Genomic DNA, 20,154 nt, shown 5'->3' on the forward strand with positions numbered 1-20,154 from the left:
TACCCAGTCCAACTACCCTAATTTTGATAACATTTATGTAATCACCATTCTCCTCTCTTTTTTATATTTTTCTTCCTTTTCACAAATTCTGCATCCTTCTCTTTCTCAATCTTTTTATATACTGCATTAGTGGACAATTTTATTTTATATAAAGACAAACTGTTGTGAGAATCTCTTGCTTCCTTTTCAAAATATCATACATATAATTATCAATCACGACAAATATAATAAAAAAAAAAATCTATGATATTTCATAAATAAAAAAGGAAATCGTAAATTTAGTTAGCAGTAGTTAGAAGTTAGGAATTGTCCTTAGAATGCATATATTCAATTAAACATAAAATTTTATCCACTTGACGGATTTAAAGGAAAACGAGTAAACTAAAAAACTTTATAATGATAGGTAATTAAGCAGCTCTTGCAAGAAGTTCAAGTGTTTTGAGGGACATCAGCTGGATGAATAAAGAAACCCCTTCTTGGGACACTAACTCTCAAAACACCATCTTCATAAGAAGCTGTTATTCCATCAATATTAACCATACCCGGAAGCCGAAATTTTCTCATGAACGGGCACCTTGACTCATCAATGGCCTCTGTTCGAATTATCAGGTATATTGAGTCTTCAACTTCCACTTTTATCTCTTCTTTCCTCACACCTATAACATTTAATACCAAATTTAAACAACAAAACTACATATATTACATAAGATATATAAAAAGAAACAAAGTTTAAGTACCAGGAAGGTCAGCAGAGAAAATGTGAGACTCCGGTGTCTGTGTCCAGTGAACATAGTTTTGAGGGATGATGGGATAAGAAAATATGGCTGGAGAGGTGAGGAGGTAGTGCCAGGGAGATGGCTGATATTGATAAGTAGGAAACTCCATGGATGGAGAACCGAAAGGAAACAAAGGTGCTTCACCTTTTTATAGCCCAACTTGCCTTGATAGGGCTGGACCGAAGCCCTATCAAGGCGACCCAAGCACAGTTATGAAATTCAGGACCCAGCATTACGTATTAGGTATCACAGCCCAATAGGCACTGCAGAAATGGGCCGTCATGGACCGAAGCCCAAACACGAATAGACTAGCACAAAACTTGATACGAATGGGCTTACTTAGGTTAGTACGCATCTACTTGTAGTCTTGCATTAGATTTTTTTTATTTATCAAGAAAATAATTACATTAAAATTTTACCTTTTCATTTTTAGTACAAGTATATTGTTTCCAACTGATAATTATTGAACCCTTTTCCTTTATTAAAATGATTTTTTTAAAGATAATCATACAAAAGAAAAAAAATATACCCATAAGTATTAAGATTACTAATTTTTATTAAATTTGAAGTAGATATACAAATAATTAGGTGAGAGTTATAATTTGAGTGCATCTCAACTAGATCAAAAACCAGCTCATCAATTGTTAATCATTTGCATACTCTGATGCAGGAAAATTAAATATAAAGAAAAAAAAAAAGGAAAAAAAAAAAAAAAACAATATTACAAGAAGGAAAGAAAGAAAATGTTGGAAAAAAAAAAAAAAAAGAAGAAGAATTATAAATTACAAAAGCATTGATTAGCACTGCCATTAAAGAGATATACCAAATTATGTAATTAAGATATTTAATAGAGGAAAAACATTAAATGGCATATAAGAAAATTTATGCAGAGGAAAAAATATTTTTAATGGTGGTTAGGACAATTGATTTGACAAAAAAATTTAAAGTTGTAAGGTATGATTAATTCAATTTAGATATACCAACTAAGAGATGTTTGTTTAAGTTTATAAGCTGATCAAACCAGCTTATAAGTTCTAAAATTAGGTTGACCTATTTATTTATAATTTTTTTTAGCTTATAAGCAAAATAAATAATAATAAAAAATAAATAAGTTGGGGATAAGATACTAAAATAAATAATAATAGAAAATTTTAATTTACTAAATTGGCAAGTTACATAAAATTTGGTCGCTAGGACATTTAAATAGACAAATAAATTAAATAGTATTTTAAAAAATTGATATAGATAACTAATTTAAATAATGGTTGTGGCAGTTGATATGACAAAAAATTAAAGATGTAAGGGAACATTAATAATTAATTCAACTTAGTATATAATTGAGTACATCCCAACTAGATTGGAACCTACCCAATTATCAATTTGAATTACTCAAACATTTCATAAGAAAAATAAAATATTGAAAAAAAGAACAAGAATATATTACAAGAAGATTATAAATCATAAAAGCATTTATCAGCATTGTCATTAAAGAGGTATCAAATTTAGTAATTAAGGCATATAATATAGGCAAATATGTTATTTAGGAAAATTGATATATGCAAAGAATTTAAATGGTGGTTAAGACAATAAATATGACAAAAAATTGAAAAATGGAAGGAAACATATAATTTACTTAGTATACAAATGAAAGAAATATATTTAAAAAGCAATGTACTTTAATATTAAGAAAGAATGTAAATTCAATGTAATTTGACATAAAATAAGGAATAAATGACATATTCCCACTCGAGGTTTAGGGAAATCCCAAGTTGATATCCTTGGTTGCATTTATTCCAGATTCTCATCCTCAAACTAACATTGTTAGTGACTGTTGAAGGTGATCGAAAATGATGAATGGGGTCAACAAGTGAAGATACAAGTTTTGTAGAGAATGTTGTAAGGAGTCGAACGGTGGCTCAGAAGTGATTTTGGACTTCAGAATTGGTCGAAAAAACCAAATTCTGTTGGCTTGGATGCTGCTAACGTGAGTCACCTTTTGCTAACATGAGCCCTTCTTAGCCAAAGAAATCGTCGACACACTTTAGCATGCAAACGTACGCTGTGCTATAGTGAAAAGTTGGGAATCTGTTAAAATAAAGGAAACAACATTACTTTAAGGGTGAAATTCTAGAATAAATGCAACCAAGAGTATCAACTTGAGATTTCGCTAAACCTTGGACGGGGAATATGTCATATGCTCTAAAATAAATTGAAAAAAAATAAATAGATCTGAGACTATAGCTCCATTTGGGGCATGTCAAGTGAAAAACATGTTAACTGTATATTATGTTACCGTATCATCATGATTATACAATTTATTATCTTACCATATTAGCAAGTATATCAGGTTATCATGTATACTTGATATTGTGTTACTACATTATAATACTAGCTAGTATATTAAATTACAATGTGGAGTTGAAACTATACCAAATTGGAAGATCCGTATAACCTATATAAATAGGCATATTCTGTACAATCGATATTAATTCAATAAAACAAATTATTTTTTATTTCTGTTACATAGTATCAGAGCCATACCAAAATTCAGTTCAGTTTTAGTCTTCCGCCATCTCAAATCAATAACCACCACAGTAGCCTGTAATCTAAAATCAGTAGCCACCGCAATAACCTGTTATCTTAGATCAATAGCCACCACAATAACCACCACTTGTCGCACCATAATTTCAACAAAACCAAACTCACTCTTTTTGGTAATTTATCGACTTTATGTTAATATATTATTGGAAATCCATTGCTTTACCTCTGTTATTCAATATCCAATCAGTCAAAGTCGATTTTTTTAAATTACCAAAGAAGCATGCAAGTCACAGGCCACTCCTCTACATTATCTCATTAGGTCCTATCTTATTTTTTTTGGTCCCCATATTTCTACTTGTTCTCTTTTGGTTCTTTTGGCATATGCTTTACTTTTGGTTCATATATATATATTTTTTTTTGTTGATGCAAATTTCCGCGTCGGCTAAAATGTCGAGACAAAGACACACGTCAACTAGAGGTACTTGGTTGACTCTAGGAGAACCGAGTAAGACGGGTGCATGATTCCTGGGAATCAGCAAAAATGGGCATGAGTGATTAGAATGAGAGTGGAGCCGTGAGAGGGTTATGCAAATAATAAAAACAGAGAAGCGAGCTTTTCAAAGTAGTTCGGCCGAGCAATGAAATTAGACCTACGTCCACAATTCTTTTTTCAAAGCGGATGATTACAGGGACTTCTTATATAAAGTTTATAGAAATTTAGCTTTATATCTCTCTCTGATCCCTCCCCACTTTCGCCCCCCCTTTTTGGGGATTGTCAATGGGTATTTATAGGAGTCGCGATGGCTGTGGTTAGTGGAAGATTGCGTTAGTGAAATAATGGTTGTCTCCCCTAACACATTTTGGGTGATTGAGGGCGTCAAAACATTATTACACTTAATCTCAGCTACAACTGTAATTAACCAGAGTTTGTTAGAAAGTCGTTACTAGTTTAGATGAAGCAGCTACATGTATTGCACGTGGAGCTCATGCAGCTTGGCAAGCTTATTAGGTGTTGCGTTAAGCGTGGCCCAGTCGACACCTGGCTTGTTCATCTCGAGTTGACATGTGTCCTAGATGGGTGTTTTTGCTTGGTTCATTAAGCGTGGTATCCGGGCTAAGATCATTGTGCTTATTGCGAGCTCGAGCCGGATTTTCATTTCCACACAACACCTACCCCCCAGTTTTTGAAGGTTGTTGCGGGCTTTGAAAACTTCTTTGTTGCAAACTCGAGCCTGTGAAATAGATTCCACAAAGGTCCTATCATGTCTGACAGTTGTATGAGTGCACTACTCCTTTAGCTTGTGGGTGATGCTCACCAAATGTTTCGACGACGCATTTAATGCTAGTTCTTTTCTACCATACATACGTTGGGAACTGTAAGTTACTGTTCATGCATTCTTCTGACTCTATAAATTGCTTCCTTCGCTTGTCTCACATCTTATTTTCATTTGCTTTCTTTGCACTATCTCAAAGAAATTTCAAGTCTCTTGCCGGCTTCCATTGTTGCCTTCATTCTAAAGAATGAGTACCGAATCGTCGTTGTCTGATGGAGTCAGTGAGTGGCGCACCAGCCAAAGCGACGCCCTTGGAGGGCCTTGCTTTGTTTCGCGTGGGTCATAGAGTCGCCGTGCTTTGGGCCTAGATACTGTAGAACTCTACCCCATAGTTCATGGTGAACGAGCGAGGCATGATTCTCCTGTCCTTGTTATGGGCCCTTCCTTCAATAGGTTAGGCGTTTGTGAGATAAGGGTTGTTGACAACCGTGGGAAAGCTCCGATGCTGAGCCTTTTGTGGAAGAGGAGAAAGATGGTGTTTCCCCCGTCCTCCATGGTGAGGTAGGTATTGGTCGGTTCCAGCGAGGGCGGGTCTTGAGGAAACGGTTGGGTAGTTTGCAAACCATCTCAGCATTCCTATACACGCTCTTATTGCGGGTGCCTCGGAGGAATCCTAGGCCCTCATTCGGGGACTTCCACTGGCAGCTTTGCTACAAAAAGCGGCTCATGACCAGACTCAGGTGGGTGTTTCCTTAACTTTCTTTGTCCTTCGCGGGGGCAACTAACTGACTTACCTTTGCTTTGCCTTTTGTAGATTCTCCCTGATGATGCTGCTTCACCAAGAGGCTCATTCCGTCTTTTCGGGTCATGGGGCGAGTCAGTCTCGATTCCAAGGTGCTGAAAGAGAGATAATGGAACTCAAGGGGCGTCTTGCTCTGGGAAGTCGAGGTGAGAGAGCAAAGAATCGCTGAGTTTTCTCGGGAGAGGGTGATGAACCATCTCGAGATGTCGTGGCTGCAAGATGCAAAATCATATTTTGAAAATTAATCATTAAACATAGGCTTCATGAACCCTCAATCCAAGAGTTTAGAAAGACATAATAAAACTAAAAGGAATAACAAAATAGAAAGAATAAACAAAAGTCATGAATAAAAGTCTTTGTCGAAAAGTCTTCAATCTTCAAGATACGGTTCCCTTTATCTCCCAAATTATGTGAAATATAGGCTTTATATACACTAGTGTAGAATAACTACCTTTTCCTTTTCAAAATAGAAATCCTATATCACTAATTAGGGGTGGGCGGGTCTGGGTATCCGCCCAAAATCTAAGGAATCGGAATCAAAATCGGAACCAGAACTTGAAACATAGGTTCTGATTTCGATTATGGGTACCTAGGATAATTTCAATTACCCCATATTTAAAAAAAAGAAAGAAAATAAACCCTTTTAAAATTATATTACACCCCTAATAGTTTACAAAAATTACAAAAACACCCTATTTACAGAAATTACAACTGTTCCAACTTCCAAAATTAAAATTACATAACATTTAACAACATAACATATCAAGTTTCATCCTCTAAATTTGCAATGGATGTTATTAAAAACTCATTAGAAAGAGATATAAATTTGAAAATACATTAAAAAGGATAAAACGTTGTTAGTTAACATTAAATTTAACAAAAGTTATGGAAAAACATAAATGCTACATGCCTACATATTTACAAGAAATTAATTTTATTAATGGGCTATTCCCTTGGGGTTTTCTAGGCAAATGAAATCCAAGTTGTATGAGCCCATTAATACAAGCAGGCAAATCTTGCACCCACTTAAGCCCAAAATGCATGACGACATTCGAGCCATGCTGAGCCCGACTTAGCCCAATATATAAAACCTTACAACTTCATTCTGAAATCCCAAAAAACGCAAAAATGGTCAATCCTTCAACCACTGAAACTCCTTCATGCCATTCGGTGTCTCCTCTACAAAACACTTTTAGTCCACCTATTTTGTGGAGTAGGCTTAGGCGCCGGATTCTGAGTGGCCCACAACGTCTATTCCATCAATCTCGTCTCTTATCCTTACACTCTCCGTCTGGGTACTGTACATTTGTTTTTTTCACTTTTGGTTACTCATTAATTCTGTTTCAACACTGTAATTTAGGTTATCGAGGGCCCTAATCAGTGTTCTAAAAACCGGATCAGACCATCCTGACAGACCGGTTTGACTGGACGCCGACGGTATTTTTGGTCCGGTATATTATAAAAACCGCTATTTCCCGTTAAACCTGATTGAGCTGCGGTTGGACCGCCGGAATACTGTCGAGTCGTTGTCCAATCGCTGCTCAATCTCGCCGGATTCCGGCATCATTTGACGGAGAAAACACCACAATTCGACGTGACGACATCTTCACTACAAAACCCAGTCATTTTCAGTCGCCGTCGTCCAGCCTTCGTGGTTCGCCATCAACCTAAATTTCACGCGACCATCAGGCTTCTTTTGTTGATTCCGATGAGTTCCGGCGTTGATGAAACTCCCTAGCACCACCATCAGATTCGCCAGAACCTATACATCAAAAGCCCCATGATTCCAACTTCGATTGGCTGTCGATCGTCGCTGCCACCACTACTCACCAGTTTCTTCGAGTGATAGGGGTGTTTTAGACAGAGTTCAAACCTTAAGGGAGTATTATATGGGTGTTTTTGATGAATTTCAAACCTTTAGTGACTAAAATTAATTTTACAGAATACGGTCCAACCGACCGATCTAACCAGTCAAACTGCAAACTGAACTCTTGAACAGGTCATAGTTTGGTCTGGTTTTCGGAACATTGACCCTAATTTTTATTCTTCTTTACAGCTATTTTCGGAAAAATCCCGATAAATCGAAATATCGAACGGTTCGAATGCAACTTTTTTTATTTTTTTTTTATTTGAGGAGTAAAATATCAAAATAGTTCTCATATTTTCCCAAAAATTTATTTAAGTCCTAGTTTCGATTCAAGTTCTCGATTCCTGAAATGGTGAAACTGAAACTAGAACCGGACAGTACCGTTCTCAGCTTCTTGGATCGGAATTGATCTTGTGAAAGCCAGTTCTGGATAAGAATTTGAATCAGAATCTGGATTACCCGTCGATTCTTTTGCACACTCCTATCACTAATTATCCTGTTACAATTTTTATAAGTGATGGACCCCACATAATTAAATGCAAAGTCACCTCAATGCTCTTAAAAGTAAAGGCAAGTATAACTGCGGTCCCTTTATTGTATTCTTCTTTAATTTTGATCCGGAATTCCTTTGGGCTTTAATATCTTCACTTGGATCTTCAATGGTACATGTCCTTTAAAGCTACTGTTGAGGAAGTTCAATTGTCTTGGCCCAAATAAAGCTCAATTTTCTCCTTTTCAACTTTGATTGACTTTATTTCCCTTGCACATGACTTGAATTAAAGACTTCTTCCTGTGCTTTCGAATTTATTCATCTAAAACGAAAATTAATATTAATAAAAATTCAATTCAATTAATTAGATAAAATAACTAACAAATTAAATTCAAGGGTATATGCCCAACAAAGACTGTAACTTCCACTTTGGTGCAAATTCTGGCATCAACATAACGTTGAAAGAGTGGAAATGAAGAAAAAATCATAGAAAATAGAATATAAAGAATAAAAATATAAGATTTAAAGTTGCAGCTTTCTATTACGCGTAAAACATAAGAGAGTCATATTTTTTTAAATTGCAACATGGGCCTCAAAGCCACTATAGAGGTATTTTTGGAGTTTGGCCACCGAGGGGTAAAACCATACTTTGGTTTCTAGATGATAAGAAAAGACATTTTATGAATAAAAATAATTTTGGTAGAAATTTTGAAGATTTTTTATAATAGTTTTTTTCATCTTGAGTTTTCTTAAAAATGGACTTTCATACTTATTAAACCAAAATATCCAACTAGGAACCCCTCAAGCAGTGATTAGGAACTTAGCCCTGCCGGTTGAACCGATTCAATCGTGACCCGTCACCTTTAAAACCCTAAAAATTAGGACATCAATCCGTGAATAATTGAAGACTGAAATGTTAGGACTTTTGAAAAGGAATAGCCGGTGAGTGGGATGGTGGCAACGACGTCAATTTCTAGTGAGTGAATCGATCGGAAATCGCAAAACAAAGCTCGTTGTTGTCGACGATTCAGGAGAGATGAGTTTTGGTTAGGAGGCTGAAGGGAGTGTTTTCGTGGTGATGGAGAGTGTGTCGTCATCGGAAACATTCCTTATTTGCTGATGCCGATTGTGATGATGGGGGTGTTTTTATAAGATTTCAAACCTATGGGGATTTACATGTAATTTTTAGGGGTGATTTTGTTAGATTTTAAACATTTAGATACCGATTTGACCCATCGGTCAAACCGCTAAACCCGTGACCCGGTGGCTTGGCCGAGTCACTGCAAGGGTTGGGTTTCTAATCACTGCCCTCAAAGTGATCCTAACTCGAAGCAATATTTCAATTTAATAAGCCCCTTTAGATTCTCTAATATCTTCACACCAAAACCCATAAGAATTCCACTATTGAAGTGGCTTGGGTCCACTAGTCTCCAAATAGTAGTGTTATTTAAGCCTTATTCAATCTTATTGTAAGCCATAATAATAATTTTTTTAAGTTAAAATTATATATATATTTTTTTTATACCTGTAATTACAAAAAACGGCATTTAATCTCTTAATACACCCCAAATATTAAAAACTATTTATTTATTGAAACCTTATACCCTTTTACACGTTTGAGGTATTTTTTTTAAGATTAAAAATATTAGAAGATAGTTTCAATCAACGAAAAGACGATAATCATGAAAGGAAAGTGTTTTTTTTTTTTTTTTATTTCTCTTTTCTTTTATCTTTTAGCATCCGTGTTTCTTGGTGAAAAAGAAAATCATGAACACAACTTAAAAAAAAAAAAAAAAATCATGAACACAAGAAGTATGCTAATACTAAGCAGTAAGCAAGGCTCCCATCACCATATTCTTGCAGCAAACGGTTTTTTGCTTGACAATTTTAAAAAGTTGTTCCCACTCTATCATTCTATAGCACAGGAGGCATTTAACGTAGTGTAGTGGGTATTTATTTTGCATAGGTTTTAATGAGGAAATATGACGTTGAAAGAACATTGAGACTTAACCCGAAATTTAAAAAAAAAAAAAAATAACAATTGGAATTTAATCCAAGAGAAAAAAAGGTGATAGAGTTAACTAAGAGATATAGGAAGGAAATATTAAAGAGGGGGTATTCTTGGAAAGAAATTTAACATTTTCGAAAGGGTTTTAATTACTATTGGAGCTTAGAAAGAAATTGAGTAGGGCTTAAATTTTTGGGTCGGAATATGATAGGATTTGGTGCCAATGCGCCATGGTTGACTGGCGCAGCAACCACTTGTTTTAAACACTTATAAATAAATTATATAAATATTTATTTAATAAATTAACTGTTTATTTAAGTTAATTACATCTCAAATGTTAAAAGTTGTATTCTTTCATTTAGCAAGGATACTTTAGTAATTTAACATGTTAAATTTATTTAAATCTAATAAATGATAGTTGTAAGATATTAATGCACTGAGAATATAGGAGGGCGTGACTGGTAAAAGGAAAAGTGAATTATAAGTGGAGAGAGAGAGAGAGAGAGAGAGAGGACAATGACACGTGCCGTAGTCATCGAGAAGTCAGCCAACGCATTGATGGATTACACGCCCGTCTTTTCCCCTCAGACCACGACACGTGACTCTGCCTCTCTGTTGCTTTGAACCACTCAAAACAATACTGCTTTTTCCCATCTTCCCACTTTCTTTACCTTTTTCTAATATCTTTGATTTTACATTATAATTTTTGTTCATAATGTTTAGCTTCTTTTAATCCGGCAACTGATGGAGCATAGAATCGCGAGATGGTCGATGTTATTTAATTAATTTTAATATTAATTTATGGGTAACTGGGAGACATTACTATGATTTGGATAAGAATCATGGTACAACCATTTTCCCTAATCTCCACAACAATTTACTAAAATTAATCAAATTAGTACTGTGTCTATGCAATGCCTCAGTCTTTTCGCAAGAAATAGGTGTCATGAAAAGAAGCACGCCCACATTATAATAATAATAATAATTCCATTAACCTTTTCCATTATGCAGAATCGTTTATTTTCAAATTTTTTTTTTTCTCAAAAGTTTGTTTACTTTTCAAGGATTGAAGTGAAAAAAAAAAAAAAACAATTGTAATAGGTAAATTACAAGTATATTTTATAGAATATTTATTATATTATTCCTTCAGAATGTCTTCCTAATATTATGGAATCCTATATTAATTGGGATATCATGGTTAAAAGGATGATAAATAATGATGGGTATTAATGATGATAATAAGTGCTAAATTTTATCTTAAATCTAATAGGAAAGAATGTCTCAATTGCCTGCCTAAAGTCTTTATAATCTTTACCTTTCCCAATTACCTTCCAGAAAATGCTTACCATGAAATAGACAAATACGTACAAAGGTTTGATATCTCAACTCATTAGAGGTGAGCATGAGTAACGGATAGAATCAAAACCAACACTCACATGGTTGATTCCGGTTCCAATTTTTTGGAACCAATACTATACGAGTTTAGTTCCGATTCTTACCTATGTAGGAACCAAAATTGAAACTGAAACCAATAATGGGAACCAAAGTTGGGTACCCTAATGAAAATGTCATGGAATCGGACTGGAAAAACATCAGTAAAGAATGAAGTCTATTATAATTTTGCATATAAAAAATTTAAAATGGAATGAAGATAATGTGGGTGACGTGGCGAATTGGTGGAGGCCCCCACTTGGTTGGCCAGTAGATTATATATATATTGAAAAAATATTCTAATGTTAAAGTTTTGATTAATTACTTTATTAATTAAGTGTATAATTGGAATTATGATCCAATTAAATGTATTTTAATGTTATTAAAAGAATTATTTTTGAATAAAATAATATATTTGATTGAATAATATTTACTTCAATTATCAAAATCTAAGCATATATAATATTTATAGTAAATTAGTAATTATATATGATAAATTGATAAACATTAGTATATTACTTAATTAAATGATTATATATTTAATTAATTATAACATTAAGAAAAATAAGTGTTTTGTAATCTAGCTTAAATTAATGATATAAAAACAAACTTAGAGTCATACTAAATATTTAATTAAATATTTATAAATCATATTAATATGAATATTTAGTTTGATTCTTTTGTCACAATTAATGTTAATTTAACTTATGGACAAGTTCAAAAACTTAATTTTCAATCTAGTAATTACAATTTTATATAAATTATTTGTATCTATTCATAAGTATGAATCTTTTGAGGGATGAATTGATAAGAGTTTGCAAGAAAAAAATTATATATACACACACACACACTCCATCTAACCCCAATTTTAACAATTTACTGAAAATTTTATTTAAAGTAAAAAACCTTGATACATCCACAAACATTCAAATAAAAAAGCAAATATATATATATATATATACACAAAATTCACGCACAAAAATTTCATACAAACGTGACAATAAGAAATAGTGGACTAATTAACATAAAAAATTAACTTAATAAATAATAATAAGGTTGTATGATATGTTAATATAAGAATAATAACAAATCACTTTATATGCAAGACTTTATAAGCATATTGTACATCAAATATTTATTTTAAAGCTCTTAGAAAGGACCACTTCAAGTTATAGTGACACATCCACCAAATTAATTACATCTACTCTATTTTCCATATCATATCATACTTATTTCATATGTTATGCAATTTCATAATTTTAATTTTGGAATTTGTAATTTTGAATTTGTGATTTCTCAACGGTTTATTGTCATTTTTAATTTGAAATTTTTAGTTTCCATAAAGTTGAATTGGAGGTGGAATTTGTAATTTTTGTTAACAGGTGGTTTTATTTATTTATTTTGTGTTGGGGGAGGGGGGGAATTTTAATTTTAAGGTTGTTTTCGTCATTTTTAAACTAATAAGGGGTAAAATGTAATTTTTATTGGGCACTGGAACTGAATCGGAACCTATGTTTCAAGTTTTGGTTCTAAATCTTAGGAACCGAAACCGATGGGTTCCAGTTTTGGTTCTAAATCTTAGGAATCGGCCGGTTCTGGTTCCTTCAAAAAAGGTCGGGTACTTGGACTCGCTCACCCTTACAACTCATATTAAACAATTATTTTTAATTGTGTGATTGGAATTCTGACTTGAGCATCTAAATTCCGATGCTAGAAGCCCTGCTAGTGCACTCTTCGCGATATTTCGTGCTTACAGGGTAACATATCAACAAAGATCAACGTTGGCAACCAAAGGCTTCTCATCAATTAAGAGCGGAAATGAAGAGTATTTTCAAGATTTTTTGGTAAATACAAAATCCTACATCAACAACTAGTTCCATTTGTGGGAACCTTTTACAGAAACCCAATCTAGCAACCACGACGACCACCTGGTTTATGAAATAAAGCGGTAGACTCAATAATCACTAAATTCCACCATTGATTCTAGATTCTAGAATGAATGACAAGTTGATGATAATCCAACAAATGCAACACTTCTTCTCTACGTGAGCGAAAAACCCAAATATCTTGACATGGGAGCACTGTTGGTGTAGGTGCACTAGAGCCAACATTATTAGTAATTTTGACTCTTTGTATATCGTGTTAAATATAATAAAAGACATATTTACTATATCATGTGATCTATAGTATTTATGTATTGATATATGTCCTTAGAGTAGTTGAACCGTGATGACGGAATCAAGTATTATAAATCTTGATTGTGAGGAAATTATGATCACATGTAGTGGCTATTCTAGAAACGTCCGCAGCCTGTAATAGCCACTACTACTCAAATATTCATAATGAAATACATATAAAATAACATAAAGAAATTGGGCCCAAAACTTTCTTTTTATTAAATATGTACATATATTCTTTACAAACATATACATTGTTACACAAACTTGTAAAGTGTACAAAACTATTAAAACATGGTGGACAGTGTAACCGCTTCCCCTCGCGTGTCGACATCCATCCGACTGCATCCTCAACTGGATCCTGCAAAACATAGGAAAACAACGGGGTGAGCACTAAAACAATGCTCAGTAAGTAAATTCTCTACTCATCTATCCCCGTAACTCTTTCTCTAATACTTTCCTTACAACTTCTCATACCATTTCTCTTTGGTACTTCTCTTTCTCTTTCTCTTAGAACTCCTTTCTAGTAACTCTCTCTCTAATAAGTCACGGCCCTATCTTACCGGGGGCACGGCCGGGACTCACTCCCACTCTACATGACCTCTACTCATTCTAGCTGATCGGACTCGGTTATGCATGGATTCGGAACCCTTGGCCATGTGAGTGTATAATCTCTCTCTCGGGTACTCGGGTATAACCCTCATCCGCATGCACTCTCACGGGCTACACCACTTCTCTATCTCATACTCATGCCGCTCTCTCAATGCGGCGTACATGCGGGAATACTCTACCCATTACTCACGGGTTCCCCATCGCACAACCTACTCTATTCTCTTTCTCTTAACTCTTAAAGTAGCTTATACACAAATTCTCTACTAAATCTCAAGCTACTTCTCAAGTGTATAAACAAAGGTGTAGAGCTAGCTCATGCTTACTAATGCACTAATGAAATGCCAAATACAAGATTTCCTCAAAATCGTTATTCTACACAAGTCACACTAAAACGGCCATAACTTGCGTTATACACCTCTGATTACTACGGTTTTGGTCTCGTTTTAAAGCTTAGAACAACTTCTATGTTTTGGTCTCAGCCCAGTTCAAACCGTAAGATGTCCAAATATTACTTAGAAAGTTACGGCAGTGACAGGACAGATTTCACTTAGGCATTTCATCAAACAACTCATGTGCATATAAACACTCTACTAAAATTACTACTATACTTCATTCTCTAGCCATCCAAAATGGGGGAAAACTCCTTCTAACAACCATAATTCCCTGTCAAGAAAAGCACTCCCAAAAAGCTTCACACAACATCTCTCAAACTTCATCTCAAATTCCATTCTCAATACACATTAAAACACTTCTCATACATGGAATCTATCCAACAACTACAAAAATAGCTACTCATCTCAATTCAATTTCTCATCAAGCATACTACATACTGATCATGCATACATCTCTACACAAAAAGCTTGTTTAAAACTCAAGTTGGTTGGATTTACTTACCTTGTGCAAAGATGACTTCTTTAGCACTTTTCCTTCCCTTTGTGGTCTTGTCTCTTCTCCACAACTCAAAACAACCACAAGGACAGCAGCAACCACATAAGACTTCACTATAATTATAAGAAAATTCACATCTAAAGCATGAATCCTTACCTTAGAATGCTTTAGATGAAATCTCTACTCAAACCCCTCTTAAATCCCTTAGAAAACTTGGAAGATTGGATGGAGAAATTGAGAGAAAATGGGCAAATGGAAGAGGCGGTGGAATGAAGAAATAAAGGGTTTCTCTACACTCTACTTCTTTTTAGTTCATATTATAAGCATCATTTCCCATTTTGCCCTTGTCCTTCCTTGGAAATTCCATCTATATCCTTTGATTCTTTGCAAATATACCCCCATCCAAACACAATCTCTACTAAATTTCCTCTCATTTTACTCCCCACTTTTCCTACTAATTAGGGGTAGAATGGTCATTGTGCCCCAAAAGAAGAATTCTCTAGAAAACTCAAGAAACTTTGTCTTAGGCTCGTCGCCACGGCGAAGCAATTTCCGTCGCCCCGACGAAACAGGGCAGAACCTACCCGTGGGTGCACTCTCCTCCCTCGCCGCGGCGAAGCTTCTCCTTCGCCCCGGCGAAGATTGGATTTCCAAACTTCACCAAAATTCAACCAATTTCAAGGTAACCAATCAACCAACTCCACATACATGAACAAATAAACTCAATTGAAGCTGAAACAATAAACTTTTAACTAATACAGCAAATCTTAAATACGTACCTCAAGTGGGATATTACACAGCCCTAGTATTATTCTGAACAAGGGCACAGATACTATGGTAAGGCTATCATAGCATTGAACGACCCTACTGAAAGGTAGTGACAAATTTCACATGTCAAAGTTGTTTGGTGACAACTTGGTACAACGCGTGGGTGCTTGTTGTATGCAAGTTCACTATACTGACCCACCAAAAGGATTCCATATAAATGGTAACCCCAATGTCTATGGAATATATCCTCTAGTGGATGGTGGTGCATGTGATTCTTAGACTTGAGATCACTAGAGCGTCATGCGTAAATATTGGTGTAGTTTGATGCTAACCTAACGTGTCCTATTTAGGGTTATTAGTTTGGTGGTGATTGGCTACATTGAGAAGTACACTATGGCTATGGTGGATCAACAAAGGATTCATCACTCCTAGGTATGGGAGATGTTATCTCATGGTGTAATTTGGTTAATTACAACAATCATAAATTTGTGGCCGCAGTTGGATTAAGTTGTTGCTTAAATCCAATTGGGTTGTTGGTTTGATAACTGAATGCCAATAGGTCAAGGTATTATATTTGAAGTTGACACTATTTCTATACTTCAAACCTTGATGGGATAATATTTGATGAAAAGATTGAATTGCACGGTAACCATATTGTTGATAGGTATTAGTTCTTCGCTGATCCCTATATGTTGGTGATAAGAATGCAAAATGTCATATTTAGCCCCCTTAATGTCTAGTCTTTTATACTTATTTTTTGCCTAAATGTACTCATTATTATTCTATTTTGATTTAGGATGCAAATGGAGGCGTTAAATGCAAAACGAAACTAATTAGGTGAATTCAGACAGTTTTGACATCGATTTGTAATCTGGGCATAACTCTCTCATCCGAGATCCGATTGAGATGATTCAAAATAATGTGGAACCCTAAGAAAGATATATACAACTTTCATGTTTTGATTTTGGAGAGATACTCGCTACATCAAGGTTGTAATCGGGCTTGAAGTTGACACACTTGCACTGCTGACGTTCTGGAACATTCCGCCTTGTCATGCAATTCAAATAGGCAGTTTATTATTGGAAGATTTGAAGACCTATACACAAGTTACAGCTGGACACACCACTTTCCTATTTTATTTTAGGACTTTATTTTATTTTTAATTAATCAGAATCATATTAGGATAAATGTTATTTTAGGATATTAGAATATTTTTAGGAGATTTAGTAGAATTCAAATACTTGAATTGGATATTTTAAGAGGGGAGAGAGATTAGATTGGGGGATGACACATACCTCTCTTTCTCTCTTCTAGAATTTTTCTTTTTTTCGAGTTTTGATTATGGCCATGAGTGGCTAAAACTTTCATATCTTGGTCGAAGGAAACGGAGGCCTCGAAATCAATAAAATTACGAGATCTAATATGTTGTTTTTAGTGTTCAATTTATGTTTTGAGTATTGGATGTTCTTCTATGCCTATTTTCATGATTGTTTCATTTAATTACTAGGAGGCTTACTAGTGTATTATTCGTTTCAATCTACTGATAAGTTAGATATCAAATCTGTAATTGTTTGATCCATCTAACTTGTGAGTAATTAAGGTTTAAGAATTTGTTGCGTCAGGAATCATTAAATCTTAAGAAGAACATTCAACTAAATTAAATACAACCGCTTGTGTTTTTGTTGTTCAGCTTCATCGATTTCTCTATCCCTTAAGGCTACTACTAGATTAAACATTTAGCGCTTGTCTAGGGTTGTTTAGTAGTAAGGTTAATTAGATCGCTTATTTCCTAATTAATTACAACTAAGGAGAGATAGGAAAATAGTTCCAACGGTGAATACTCAAAGTAACAATTGATTTATACTTGCATCGATGATCAGTTGTAAGATTCCGATGGTGGATGTTGACTTAGACCAAGGTTCATTATTTTGATTGATTTCGATAATTTAATTTGAATTGTTTTTTTTAACTGAAATTGTTTCTGTTTTACTCAAACCCCCCCCAGCCTTGTTCACATAACATAAAATTTGGTTAGACTCTCTCCGTGGGAACGATCCTTAATCACTGTACTACATGTGTTTTTAGGTTTTAATTTTGGTTGCCTACGACAGCACACCAGTTGGGTAACCATGATGTCTTTCTAGAGGTCAATCTTGGTTTGTTTGTCGTGAGATGATTAATTAGTGGTTAATCACAATACTACTTATTGCCAACATTATAGGTAGCCTACGGGTCACACACTTAGAAGATAGTTTAAGGTTTGTAATGAATGAGGGCATTTTCATCCTTTTTGGCGAAAGTGCAATTTCATCTTTTTATGGCGAAATGGTATTTGGGTAATTTGGCTATGCAATTAAATTTGCTAGGGTTGTTGCTAATCCCAATATTTATATTGGAATTTAATTTGCAAAATTATATATTTATAAATATATAGATATAAATATTAATCAATTAGGCTATTATTAATTAATTAAATGCCAAATTAATTCTATTCTAATTTGGAATAGGATTTAATTTAATACTAAGATAAGTCTATTCCATGGTGGAATAGGAATTAATTAAGCTAGGTGTAAAGCCGACGCTTTGCGCGGGTATGTTTATTGCTTGCATTTCAAGTATTGGAGTTTGTTGAATTTAAATAATTCGATATATGTTAGACAAGATTCAATGTATACCAATTTAATTCAAATATGTAATATTAAACATATACCAATTTAAAATAAGTATAAAATCGGAATTGAATGACATTTAATATTCAATGTTTCAATTCAAAATATTTTTAATTCATTAAATAGTATGAGTAATATTCTTTTGTACAATTGTATTGACATTCGCGTGGGTATGTTTATTACTTGTATTTGAAGTATTCAAGTTTACTAATAAGATATGAAGTGTTGTTTTACATTTTGAATCACATAGAAAATGATATTTATCTCAGAGTGGTTTACTGAAAATTATGGAAAAACAACAACGGTTGCTATTGTATTTTGAAATCAATATAGAGTATGTTATACATAATTAATTAGTTAGTTGAATATTTGGCACTATGAATTTTATTTATTAAGCAAATGTGTACACAGTTTTATCTTTTTCTCAAGTATTATTGGATGTTGTAGATGGGGGTTCTTTATTATTCTCCTGAAGAATTTCTAGTTCCACCTCCTTTGCAACAACCAAATACTCCCGTGTTGTTAGATAAAAAAATAATAACCATGGCAGAATGCATGATATCCAACAACCCATCAATGACATCTTTCAATTTCTGTCTTGCAGTATTTATATTCTCTGAATTAGTGCGGACATTTTGTAGCATCTATTTTGTAAGTATTTTTGTCAACTTATGGATTATGTATGGGCACATTAAGTTTTGAAGTCTGCACATCATATTGTTTAAACACAATCAGTTTTGTTGCTTTCTGTTATCATGACATTGTGTTGATGTGCACACATTTAGTTAGTATGTTTTTAATGTAAAACATGTGGGCACATTAGATTCTAGTGTGTAGACAATCGTCCAGTCAGACATTCAATACAAATGTTGTGTTTTCATTTGTAGCTAGGATATTTTTCTAGACCTGAGATATGTGTAAGTGGTCTATATACAGATGTTAATAGCTCAGATGGTGTACTTAAAATTTGTTTACCTTTTCAAAAGTGGTCCAAAGAAAGTAGGTGAAAACTTTCTGAAAATAGGTAAACATGTAAGAAGTTGTTGGCTAGTTGTTTAGTGAATTGTTGAGCAAGTTTTCTTTATATTCTTCATCAACCTTGAATTTACGTTTGAGCCTGAATATTCCTCATATTGTTATCTGAAAATCCTTTGAGGTCTATTTCATTTTAATTTAGGTTCCTTTACACTTTGGTAAGCTTAAAAATACCTTGTTAACCATTTGTTTGTTTGAGAGTTGTTGGAACGTGGTTCCATTGATGAAAAGCTTGACGGGATTTCAAGCTATGGAGCTGAAATGCATCTTCAGTGTTGAAGCTTGAGTGGAGCTCGAGCTATCCAAGGGGTGTCTTGGATTCAAGCAAGCTGTGGCAAGACGTGGATCCTCCAAAGGATGAAGTTAGAGTGTAGTGAAAATAGGGAGTGTTTTACTTTTTGTTGCTTAACTTCAACTTTGAAAATGAACCTTGAATGTTTGCTATAATGGATTTGCTTCCTCTAGATTTGGTTACATAGATGTAGATAGTTGGCTGAACCATGTAAAATACATTTGTGTTCTTTACTTTATGTCTTGAATGTATGTTATGTGTTGATGATCAATGCACAAACCCACAAGCAGAAATGAACATGATTAATATATTTCGCATAAGTTTAATGAACTTGGTTAAGTTATAAACTTTCATCTGGTATCAGAGCACATTCTGAAGAGTCATTTCATTAATCCTTGCTTGTTGTTTGTGCTTTAGGCTTTAGCCTTGTTTTTAAGCCTGTTGTTTTTTGTGTATTTTTGTGCGATTTTTGAGCAGTTTGTATCGCTACAGCGTTTGTGACCACATCTGTGTTGTGTGTCTCC

The 20,154-nt window shown here is 34.1% G+C and overlaps 1 protein-coding gene across 1 annotated transcript; it reads right to left on the reverse strand.

The window, feature by feature from the left end:
• Positions 1-377: 377 nt before the first annotated feature.
• Positions 378-885, reverse strand: LOC116123259 (15.4 kDa class V heat shock protein). The gene is made up of 2 exons (XM_031409054.1): positions 738-885; positions 378-656 (listed from the first exon to the last, which is right to left on the reverse strand). Exons 1-2 carry the CDS (start codon positions 883-885, stop codon positions 430-432), a joined length of 375 nt encoding a protein of 124 aa, XP_031264914.1. The 3' UTR covers positions 378-429.
• Positions 886-20,154: the final 19,269 nt, after the last annotated feature.

This window comes from Pistacia vera, unplaced genomic scaffold (genome assembly GCF_008641045.1).
Source record: "Pistacia vera cultivar Batoury unplaced genomic scaffold, PisVer_v2 Contig141, whole genome shotgun sequence".
NCBI lineage: Eukaryota > Viridiplantae > Streptophyta > Magnoliopsida > Sapindales > Anacardiaceae > Pistacia > Pistacia vera.

Coding starts and splice junctions, on each gene's coding strand:
- LOC116123259 (XM_031409054.1), bottom strand. CDS start 885: ATGGAGTTTCCTACTTATCAATATCAGCCATCTCCCTGGCACTACCTC. Junction 657..737: donor TTTCTCTGCTGACCTTCCTG/GTACTTAAACTT, acceptor TAAATGTTATAG/GTGTGAGGAAAGAAGAGATA.